Source organism: Rattus rattus, chromosome 15 (assembly GCF_011064425.1).
Source record: "Rattus rattus isolate New Zealand chromosome 15, Rrattus_CSIRO_v1, whole genome shotgun sequence".
In the NCBI taxonomy this organism is placed as follows: Eukaryota; Metazoa; Chordata; class Mammalia; order Rodentia; family Muridae; genus Rattus; species Rattus rattus.
In genome coordinates, this window is record NC_046168.1 from 77,833,648 (window position 1) to 77,846,386 (window position 12,739).

Sequence of the window (12,739 nt, forward strand, 5' to 3'; positions counted from 1 at the left end):
AAATCCAACTCCTGGCTTCTCACTTAACTTAGAATAAAAAGCTCTATTCCTCACCCCACATGCTAATTTCCCACATAACTTAATGTCTGCCCTAGCTCACTGATCTCTTATTACCATCCCCTTAGCTCACCAGCTCCTAAGAGACCAAGCTTCAGGCCTTGGCATTATCCACTGCCACTGGCTAGGACTGCTCTTACTTACAGGCTGTCTTTTGAGATTCCTAGAAAACATCTCTATGACAGGCGTTTTCTATCAGTCTGTCCATGCAGAAAGAGTCTTTATGTTGTACTTTATTTTTGATTCTCTGTATAAGTTATTTGTGTTGACTTTTATTTATTTGTTTTTATTTTTGAGACATGGTTTGGCCCTGGCTATCCTAGAATCTGACCTCACAGAGATCTGCCTGCCTCTTTTCTAAGCACTAGATCTAAAGACTTAACATCTTACTTCATGATGCATTTTTGTTTTTGTTTTGATGTTTTTACTTCCTGATTTATCTACTGTGTTCTTAATATTCTGCATCCATTAAAACTGTTTCATAAGAGCAAGAATCTCATCGCTTGGGGTTGGGGATTTAGCTCAGTGGTAGAGCGCTTGCCTAGGAAGCGCAAGGCCCTGGGTTCGGTCCCCAGCTCCGAAAAAAAAGAACCAAAAAAAAAAAGAATCTCATCTCTTGCTCTCTGATATGCCTGACACAGAGTACTCTATTTGTCAGAGTAAGTAAATATTGCCATTTAAGAGTTTTAAGCTAAAAAAAAAACCAAAATTCCTAAATTATCAAAGGTCCTATAAATGTATTTAATCGCCCTATTTCTTCTTTCTTAGTGCTTCTAAATGTGAAAAGACTCACATCCACCCTTCTCCTTAGTCCTAAACTTCTTCCATTCATTTACTCCTTATCCTAACTCCATCTTTTCTGTGTTTACTTTCAAACTGAGGATTTCCTTAAAAACAGCTGGTGAATCTAAAAACCTATATTCTCATCCCCCCCCCCATTTTCCTACATATTTCTGCATCTGTTGGCATCAGCTAATCACTGTATATTAAGATGGTCCACACCCAAAACTGGCTATAGCACTGTGAACTGTGCAAGCATGAGATGGACGCCCTCACCTGCTAATCTCTGTGTCCTCGACTATGAAATAGGAGCTGAGTACATTTAACCACAGATCGAGGAGTGGGGGCGATGAGGCCCAGAGGTACTTTGCAAAGCAGAAATGAGGGCAAAATGTTATAGACAAGCTCAAGTCAATCACCTAAGCAAACACATTTTTTTTTAATTTTACAAGTCAAATTCTAAAGACTGGGTCTATTCAGCTGACATTTCTAGAATTTTAACTAAACTGGAAGACTAAATATCAGGGTTCTTCAGGCTGACTTCTTCTCAGCAAAGTTTATAAAAATGACAGATAGTCTGAAGTTTGGCATTTCAGAATATAATCAGATGTCTTATAGTTTACTGTTACTATGCTTAAAGACATTTGCTTTGACATTCTAACTTTGGGACAAAAAAAAAAACTCTTATCACAGTATTTTAAGAAACTAAATTGAATATATTTTTACTACTAAGTTTCAAAGGGACAGGAGAGAACCCACAAGCAACTTGGAAAACCAGCCACCCAGAGTCAGATCAGACGGATGAGATCTCAAAGCCGCAGCCCCTTTGTCAGCAAGTATCTATCCGTGGGGAGGGCGGCGGGTGGCTGGAAAGGGGTCTGCCATGCAGTCCAGGCTCTCTCTGCCCCCAGGGGCTGGCTCCTCCATGCCCAGCTCATAGGCACATATTTTCAAATCCAAACACATACTTTCCAAATGTAAAAAAAATGATAAAGCTACTTATTATAACATCACGGGTTCACAATATCAATGAACCAGATAGACATCTACCCAATAAATATATCAGAAATACTAAAACACGTACAAACATAAACTCTTTCTCTAAGGCACTCACTAATTAAAGACCACACTGTTACATGAGATAGTTAACATAATGCGCTTTAGAGTTTATAGAAGAGCCAGTAAACAATAAATTACTGCATACTTAAAACTATAACTAGAACATAATTGATACTTTGCATTCTAAAAGATAACCCACAGTAAAATTGGCATTCTGTGGACCACAGGTCTGATTTGACATAACTAGTTTTCATTGTCCTTCAACAAGATAAGGAAGATTTCCAACTTTCACTAGCAGATGCATTAATTGTATCACATTTTTTTCTGAGCATTCAAATCTTTGGAGAAGTTATCAAAAATGTTATTAAAATAGGAGATTACAATAAATGAGTCACACTGATTCACACCAATGCGGCTCACCAGGAAACTTCCTAAGCTAATGAACATGGAATTATTTACATAACAGAAACAATCAGTACATTCTTCTACAAATGCTTTTCTGCAGATGTCAGCACCCCAGAAAAACTATGCAGAAAAGATGGAATTATGAAAGTCACTGGATTTGTTCCTCATTTGATGTGAGAAGAGTAATTTCATTTTGGAGAGTTTTCCATTATGCTAATTGTGTATAGGACTTTACTCAAAACATTTCTAAAACAAGTCTCAGTTTTCTGTATCAGATCTTTAATAATGCACACTTGATAATGAGGAACAAATCCAGTGACTTTCATAATTCCATCTTTTCTGCATAGTTTCAAGAGAAAATTTAGATTCTATTCCCAAGAGAAACGGTGGAAAAACACTGAAATCACAAAGTGATAGGACCAATGGCAAATACAGATATAGAGGGAAAAGTTCCTGCAAGGTCCAGGGGAAGAAGAACACAAATCTCCTGCACTGCTTCCACAAGGTCCAGATCCTGCACTGAGGAGGAGGAAGAGGCACGGAAGTGCCATCTTAAGCTAAGCAAGGAGCCCTTACTGAAAAGAAACCAGCAATCCCACCCAAAGAACCAGCACACAGCACACCCTGAAGACAGCTCACACTTCTGGTGTAACAAACCCCATCAGTGTAGAAGAGGTCCTTCCCTGCCACTCCCTGTGCCTCAGCGTGCTGTGACAAGGTAACAACTTAAGAGGGAACCTTGTGTTTAAGACTAAATTACCCTGGGAGCCTGATAACAAGGAGCAATCATAGGTCCAGGAGCCTGAACCAGCCCCATGTAGTGTTAACGAAGATATAATTACAGCAGGTAGTCATAAGGAGAGAAAGAGTCAGCAGCCTCCTCGGCTTGGGCAGTAACCCACCTTTAATCACTAAGAGCTTGACCTATCACTTAAGAATTATTGTGAATTCCAAGAAGCCCAAACCAGTCATCAGCTGACAAGCCAGCCTCTGAACCATGTATGTGCCCCAAGGATCACTGCCACAGGACTGAGAACTGTGCGGTGCCTGCCACTGGACTGCCTGACATCTGCAGCCTCCAGCAGAATGCAATGCCAGGCAGGGTTTTTTTTTTTTTGTTTTGTTTTTTGTTTTTTAATTAACTTGAGTATTTCTTATTTACATTTCGAGTGTTATTCCTTTTCCCGGTTTCTGGGCAAAAATCCCCCTAATCCCTCCCCCTCCTCTTCTTTATGGGTGTTCCCCTCTCCATCCTCCCCCCCTTGTCGCCCTCCCCCCAACAATCTAGTTCACTGGGGGTTCAGTCTTAGCAGGACCAAGGGCTTCCCCTTACACTGGTGATCTTACTAGGATATTCAATGCTACCTATGAGGTCAGAGTCCAGAGTCAGTCCATGTATAGTGTTTAGGCAGTGGCTTAGTCCCTGGAAGCTCTGGTTGCTTGGCATTGTGGTACATATGGGGTCTTGAGCCCCTTCAAGCTCTTCCAGTTCTTTCTCTGATTCCTTCAACGGGGGTCCTGTTCTCAGATCAGTGGTTTGCTGCTGGCATTCGCCTCTGTATTTGAGTATTCTGGCTGTGTCTCTCAGGAGAGATCTACATCCATGCCCTCCGGCCTGCACTGCACTCTTTGCTTCATCCATCTTGTCTAATTGGGTGCTGTATATGTATGGGTCACATGTGGGGCAGGCTCTGAATGGGTGTTCCTTCTGTGTCTGTTTTAATCTTTGCCTCTCTATTCCTGCCAAGGGTATTCTTGTTCCCCTTTAAAGAAGGAGTGAAGCATTCGCATTTTGGTCATCCATCTTGAGTTTCATGTGTTCTATGCATCTAGGGTAATTCAAGCATGTGGGCTAATAGCCACTTATTAATGAGTGCATACCATGTGTGTTTTTCTGTGATTGGGTTACCTCACTCAGGATGATATTTTCCAGTTCCAACCATTTGCCTATGAATTTCATAAAGGCATTGTTTTTGATAGCTGAGTAATATTCCATTGTGTAGATGTACCACATTTTCTGTATCCATTCCTCTGTTGAAAGGCATCTGGGTTCTTTCCAGCTTCTGGCTATTATAAATAAGGCTGTGATGAACATAGTGGAGCACGTGTCTTTTTTATATGTTGGGGCATCTTTTGGGTATATGCCCAAGAGAGGTATAGCTGGATCCTCAGGTAGTTCAATGTCCAATTTACTGAGGAACCTCCAGACTGATTTCCAGAATGGTTGTACCAGTCTGCAATCCCACCAACAATGGAGGAGTGTTCCTCTTTCTCCGCATCCTCGCCAGCATTTGCTGTCACCTGAGTTTTTGATCTTAGCCATTTTCACTAGTGTGAGGTGAAATCTCAGGGTTGTTTTGATTTGCATTTCCCTTATGACTAAAGATGCTGAACATTTCTTTAGGTGTTTCTCAGCCATTTGGCATTCCTCAGCTGTGAATTCTTTGTTTAGCTCTGAACCCCATTTTTTAATAGGGTTATTTGTCTCCCTGCGGTCTAACTTCTTGAGTTCCTTGTATATTTTGGATATAAGCCCTCTATCTGTTGTAGGATTGGTAAAGATCTTTTCCCAATCTGTTGGTTTTAAAGGTGTAGAGACTGCCAGGCATGGTGGAGCTTGCTTCTAATCCCAGCACACACAGGGGAAGTGCAGGCTGGTTCTCTGTAGGTTCAAGGACACCCTAGAGGGTCCAGGGCAGCTAGGAAAACATAGAAAGATCGTGTCTGGTCTGGTTATAGGTCTGAATGCTGTGCTTGCTCCTCCAACTTGAAACTCACTAAGGAGATAGACACATCTAGACATCCCAGAGTGTATAAAACACATTTTTTGTGGTCCACTTTCTCTTCGATGCTGCTGATTTTTGTTTCTATATCCTGAATTAATTTTCTTATTGTGGCTTGGCCGTCTAGGAATCACTGGTTGTTTTTAGAAGTAGACTTTTGGATTCTTTGCTTGACATTTCAACTGTTTCACTAGCTTATGGGCTCCTGGATATACCGTGCCTTTTCATGTTTCTGTCTTGTGAGCTGTGTCCACTGGCTATCTCTTATGTGTGTCTCAGCTGGTTTCTAATGAGAAGCCTAGTTAGAACAACCTCAGGACCATTTAGGAGGAACAAAATACACTGATGTAACAGAGGAAATTAAAAAAACAGGCATGATATAGAAACGCACTTAAGGTCAGTCACAGTCCACTAAGGTACTGCAGAACAGAAAAGGCCAAAAGAATGTAGTGTTCTGTAAAATTAAAGGGAGGAAACTGGTGAAAAAAACCAACTGAAACTCCAGTCCCCATGTACTCTGGTCATTACCCCATGCAAAACAACAGAAAGAACAACGCCTCAGCTGACTTTCCCTGATGAACATGGATGTAGAAACTCTCAAGCTTTTGAATTGAAAGAAAAAAAAAAACACTAAAAAGAATCATACTTTATGATTAAATTTACTTCCTTACAGAGAATGCACAGAGGATTTACTATATACATATGAATAAATGCAATGCTACATGTAAATATCCTTGGGGGGAAATCACATGAGGATCTCACTGATGTAGAAAACGTCTCTAACAAAGTCCTGCACCTCCTCAACCAAAACTCTGGAAAGGACTAGAAGGAGCAGGCCTCAGCACCATGAAAGGACTAGAAGGAGCAGGCCTCAACACCATAAAAGCTATAAACAAACGCTATACTAAATGGGACCACGAATGACATAAAGATAGAAAGGTATTCTATTCAGTACAGTATTTATAGTTTTGGCTAGATCAATACAGCATTAAAAAGAAATAAAAGGCATACAAACAGGAAAGGAAGAAACTATCCCCATTGGCTGACAACAGAGTTCTATACTTCAGAAGACCTGAAGAATTCCAGTAGAAAGCTTTAACACCTATGAAACAATTTCAGCAAAGCAGCTGGGTACATAATCCATACTCAATATGCAGTAGCTCCTTTACACCAATAATACATTTGCTGAAAGAGATCGGAGCAAAACTTCATTCACAAGAGCTTCAAAGCATAAATACCTCATACCAGAACTGAGCAAAACATGAGGGACAATGAAAAATTTAAAACTTTAAAAAGAGAAATTTAAGAAGATATAGACAATAGAAAGAATTCCCATAATCATAAATTCACAGAATCAATATTATGAAAATAGCTATCAAGCAAATATATTACAAGTTCAATGTAATCCCCATCAAAATTTAAATGACATTTCCCACAGAACTAGAAAACAACTTAAAACTCACCTGGAAGCACAAAGGCTTCCAATGGCCACAGTAATCACAAGCATTAAGAGCAATGGTGGAGATACAGATGCCGAGTTATACTACAAACCTTAATAGTAAACCAGCAGTGTACTGGCACAGAACCGGACACACAAATCAATGCAACACAATGAAAGGCCCAGACACAAACCTAGTGTGGTTACAACCACAACACACACTGGAGTAAAGACAGCCTGCTCAGCAAATGGTGCTTGGAAACTGGGTATCTGCACGAGAAGAATAAGACTCTTGTCTGCCCGGCTTTCCTGGGATCCCACCTCTGCCTCTGGGTGCTGGGGTTACAAACATGCACCACCACGACCAGTCTTACACAATCCTCTTTCTGTTTCCCCAGTATCTCTATCAACCCTCCTGCAAAACACTCAATTAAAATGGACTAAAGCCCTCATGTGAAACCTGGAGCCCTAAAGCTACACAAGAAATGGAAAACATTTAAAGACACCTACATCACTGATAGCAGAGACTAGATGGAATTGGAAAACTTCTGCACAGAAAAGAAAATTGGCAAAATGAAGAGAATCTATGGAAAAAAAGTTTGTTAATTATACATCTGAATGAAGGTTAATATCTAACCTATTCTATTAAAAAATCCTAAAAAAATTAAAACACCAAAATTCAAAGCAATAAATTGGCAAATTAATTTAATACTTTTATGAAAACAAGAAATACAAATGACTGGTCAATGCACGAAAAGTACCCAAGACCCTTAGGTGGCTGGGAACAGGGGATGAAGACTCCCTCTTATCTTGAATCGGCCCAGCCAGCATCAAAAAACCAAGTAACCAGGCATAGGGGCACGCACACTCCTTTCATCCCTGCACTAGGAAGCAAAAGCAGGCAGATGTCTGGGAGTTTGAGGCTGACAGGCTGTATAGTAAGACCCTGTCTTAAAAAAAGAAAAAGAAAACAAAAACTCGACAGCAATAGCGTAATGATAGCGGTGGGAGGAGAAGCGGTATGCTCTTCTAGAGGGCCAGTGAAGTAGTACAGCTGCTGTAGAAATCAAGATGAACTTCAAAAATAAACAGCAGAATCACCATCTCATCCAACTGTACTACTCCTCAGTATATTCCCAAAACACCCAGGCCAGGACACTACACAGAGCTGAACATCCATGTTTACTAGCAAACACATGGAACTATCACAAATTCCCATCAACATGAACAGACAAGGAAAATGAGATAGACATAAACAAAGGACATGTGTGTACATGTGCATGAGTGCATGTGTGTGGGTAGTGTGCATAATTGTATGTGTGTTTTTTTATATGTATGAAGGCCAGAAGTTTACATCAGAACCTTTTATTGCTCTCCAATTTCTTTGTTGAAAGGGTTCTCTTGATGAATCCAGAGCTCACTGATTTCAGCTCCTCTAGCTGCCCGGCTTTCCTGGGATCCCACCTCTGCCTCTGGGTGCTGGGGTTACAAACATGCACCACCACGACCAGTCTTACACAATCCTCTTTCTGTTTCCCCAGTATCTTCAGAATAAAATTCAAACTGAACAACAAGGACAATTATGCCCTTCACGGTTTACATGCTCCTTGGTGTTACCTCTCACACACCCAGATGGACTGAATTCAACTCCTTAAGGCATCCCTCTCTTCAACAACCTCATGCACTGGACGCTTCAGGTCCCCACTGCCGCCTTCTTTTTCTAATAACTGCTTCTGATTTTTTAGTATTCATAGCACTTTTTACATGAAAATTCGAGTCAATAATCCAGTCATTTTTAGGTACATTTTCCTACATACTCCCCTACCACTGGACTACTTTATTCTGGCTCTCCATTCTTTTCATTCTAAGAGCCCAGAACAAGGCCTAGCTCCTAAGAATCACTCAGGTATTTCTGAATAATGAATAGGCCAAAATATGAATGGGTGGGTCTCTTTCCCATCCATATTCATTACAATGATTCTCTGGGCTAACAGAGATGTGTACACTAAATTCATCAGGGGCTCTCCAAAACATACACAAGTAAGAAAAGACTCAAAATAACATCTTTGGATATACTAATCCATTCTTCAATTTCTAGTAGAGTTTATCAGATGTATAGCTACATATATTTTTCTATTATTTCACTAAAGGAATATAAAAAGGAAAAAAATCGAATTTGACAAATGTTTTCTCTTAGCTATATCTTTATACTTCACTTTCAGGAAATGAAAATACAGTTGCATTGATTTACAAAAAGCACTTGATTCTACTTAGCTAGTCCTTCAAAAACCTCAGTTTTTTTATCTAATATGCAAAATATTTTCAAAGCAAAACCAAGAAGTAAAAATATCATTAATATCCTTTTACTGATAAATAATCCAGGACACAAAATATGAACCTAATCTACTGTACTCTTAACCATAACATCAATTTGGTAGCATGTGTATCTGGTTTGTTAGATTATTATTATTCAGAAGAGGCAAAGAGTTTAAGTTTCAAGCTTCTATTAAAAGCTCATCAGGGTTGGAGAGATGGTTCAGTGGTCAAGAGCACGGGACTATTCTTCCAGAGGACCCACATTCAGTTCCCAGAGCCTACATGGCAGCTCACAACTGTCTCTAACTTGAATATCTATCTGACACCCTCACACAGACTGACATGCAGGCAAAACAGCAATGTGCATAAAATAAAGTTTTTTTAAAAAGCTCATCAGAGGGGTAAGGATATGGCTCAGTCAATGAAATGGCTACAGTGAATGCAAGCATGAAGATCCACAGACAGATTCCCTAATACTCAAAACACAGATACAGACAGTAAACGTGTGTGACTGCAGCATCTGTGAAGTACAGACAAGCAGATCCCTATAGCTCCTTGGCCGGCCGGCCTAGCCAATCAGTAGGCCATAGGTTGTGGGAAGAGACCCTGTTTCAAAAAAAGTGGGAAGCAAGTGAAGATATCTACATGTGCACACACTCTTGAACATATACAAATACTACATGCACAGCATACCTGAAATAAGAGCTATCTTATGAAGTGTCACAAGAAGCCAAAACCTTCTAGAAATTCCATCAGCTCTAAATAGTCTAGAATGTTTAACAGTGTTTTACTGTTCCACAGAAAAAAATTCAGTGACTGGGGGTCAGGGGCTGGGAGTGTATGATTGACTAGGAAAGCCTATAGAAGGTCTCACACAGACACACGATTTAAACCCCAAGAAAGGACAACAAAAACAAACTTTCAAAAATTCTACACAACTTCCTTATTTATAAAACCATGAAAATGCCATAATACATTACTTGCTTTCCTACCTTTATTTAGGATCAACGTAATAATCACAGGAGTTAGCTTTTAGGTACTTTTTTTCATTGTTATTAGTTTTAACTTACACTCTCCTTATTCTAAGTATATATAGTCACAGCAGTCAAGTAATTTGGAGAGTGCATGAAATGATTTTCAAATGAGGTAAGTAAATAAAGTCAGTCTTTATTCTGCAATGGGGTAAGATTCTGGCATTGCCACACTTGAGGTCTTAGTAAACTTTAAAAAATGTTCACTGTATTAAGTTGCTTTAAGACTGAAAACACATTCATGAGTCAGCAGAATGAACATAATTTCTTATTTTAACCTGTGTGTTAATCCTATTACTAGAATTCTAATGGGTAAATTGATCACACACTGAGTATCAGATGAAGCTGGATGGAGTCTCTACAGACAGAAAAGTTTTGGAGAAAGGAAAAAAGTACAAATACTCTGTGGGAAAAATAAATAGAGTGCAAACTATTAAAGTGATAAAACATCAATTAATCCATGCCGGAGGTAGTGATTAAGAGGACAGGTAAACAGACTCGAAATGATGCTAGTTAGAAGAGATTTCTATCAGAGCCTCAGTTCTACAGGTTTCCCTGAGCACTAGCAAAACATGTAGCACAGCACAAGAGAACTCAGAAACAGGTAAAACTACATACAAGCATTTTATGCAAATTCAGCATCTTTTGCTCACTCAGCTTTTCCAATGATATAAATTCAGGCACTCTTGCCTCTAAGTCTGCCACTCCTGAACTTACAGAACTATTCAAATATTTCTACTGTATCTTACTAAAAATCCACTGACTTTTATATATAAAAGTGGGTGGTAGAATTTACCTCTAAAATGAAATGGTAAGACAAACAAGAGAGCTGTTCAGACTTAATTTTGATCTTACTTTTAGAAGTTAAATAAAAAGCATTCAATATAGATTCAGTTGATTAATAATATATTTAAAATAAAAATTGATAAAACAAGAAAATTATTCAAGCGGAAATATACTGAGGAGTAAAATTAAAACAAGGATTTCAAACTGAAGCAGACTGAGGTAACGTTATGGTTACTTTACAGTAGCGTTTAGATGCCTGTCTTAAAGAGACCCTCCAAGGCTGCAGCCTTTCCTGCCTCTGCAATCACACCTGTGGTTACGCTCCGAGGCTGGGACAGTGCAGAGTAGCCATCTGCTCAGAGAGGAAGTGACAGAGAGAAGCAAACCCTAAGTAATGTGCTTAAATGAGTAAGCACAGCTTACTGAGTATTTGTGAATGTGTAGCACAGCAGCGACTTCTGTAAGTCCAAACAGGGCCATGTTTCCAAGTAGTACAGATGAGAAAGTCCAGATAGATGTGAGTGGGATTCGAAGGAAGCAGAGTGAGTGGGGGAGGCTGTATATGCTCTATTGTTTACAGCATGACTAGACACTCAGCTTCTTATTTAACAACCACGCTCCACTGCAGGTCACCTTTTCTCACTTGCCACAGTGTGACTTAAATACTGCCACACGTACTTGCAAAAATAAACCAAGGTGAAATTGTAGTAGAAATCCCTGGTGGTCTTTCTGGACCATGTTATCTTTGGGTTTTGGTTAAATAATGAAGGAAGAGAGTTATGGATAGAATTCGGCAACAAGCTTTCATAAGGATAGAGTTTCATGCCATCAGCTCAAAAAAAAAGGTTAGTTGTATAAATCTGGGGAAGAATCACTCATGCAAAAATCAGAAAATACCTGTACCGAGCCACCATGTCTGTCTGCTGCAAGGTGAGCTCTCAAATGGTGGGGATTTGCCTGCTGGGAGTCCCAAGCTGCCCTGTGGTCTGCCGACTGCCATTTATTTAATGCATATGGCATGCGTGGAAGAAGAAAAACCCAATATGTTAAACATCTCATCCTTAAAATTTACAAAACATGTATAAAAGGAAAATTAGAATAACCTTACTACTCTGAAGTTAGAATACATACAGTCATTTATCTCTGAAGATAAAAGATAAATTTTTATTGTTGAACTGAGTAATGATCAGCAATAAAAGCAAGTTAGAGCCATGATATTTTAGAAGTAAAAGGACTTGGGAAGTCACACATTCCATCACAGATTCCACAGACACTAACTACAAATATTCTAAGCTTTCTGGTGCTCTTTTTTTCCTTTGGTGGAATATTTTCCACTGTTCATAAGAACCAGGGAAGGAAAGCTGACATGTGTGCACCAAAGGCTGCCACTGGGTTTTCTTACAGAAGACCTCAGGGGTTCTTCCATGAGGAGCTATTTTTAGCAATGTGAAAAAAAAATCCTTAAAATGTTGAGATCCTAAGAAATGTGTCTCTTTCATTATATTCTGTCTCCACTGTATGTATGATAGGAAAAGCCAGCAAAGCTCTCTGAAAAGTGGAAAGCACTATGCCCCAATACTGTAAGAATTAAACATTTTTAAAGGTGACAACCCCACAGTTATGAATCTCTTCGCTGCTTTATTTCTTTTTTCAATTTGGTTCTAATTAAAGGACCTTCTTCTATGAAGCAGAGTGAACACTGTGGATGTTTTTAGCTGCCTTGGAAAATCTATATGGTAATAAGCACAGGCTACTAGCAATTCTACTAGAGGCACTTAGAACAGTCCATTTCTCTATCTTAGGGACATGCAGAAAGCACTAACAGAAGAGGTCTTAAAGCCTAGTTCTGATTAGTAACGTTAGACAGAATCATCCTCATTTCATGGATCAAGACACTGACATTCAACACTCTAAGACCACAGGCCTAGTAAAGAGCACTGAAGATTCCAGCAGAGCCAGCTTCAACAATGCTACTAAGCTTTTGACACTAACTGCAAACGTCACAGATGTTCTTTTCTCTTTTTCAACCAAATTTCACAAAATCTTGCCACAAGTGCCAACTATGCTGGGCTAGAGGTATCCTA

At 39.4% G+C, this 12,739-nt stretch overlaps 1 protein-coding gene across 1 annotated transcript in view; it reads right to left on the reverse strand.

Annotated features, from left to right (window-relative positions):
* The window catches only part of Csnk1g3 (casein kinase 1 gamma 3), an 86,904-nt gene that overhangs the window by 9,116 nt on the left and 65,049 nt on the right, over positions 1 to 12,739 (reverse strand). Inside the window, 1 exon segment of the mRNA XM_032886156.1 lies at positions 11,553 to 11,648. Coding sequence (XP_032742047.1) covers positions 11,553 to 11,648 — 96 coding nt within the window.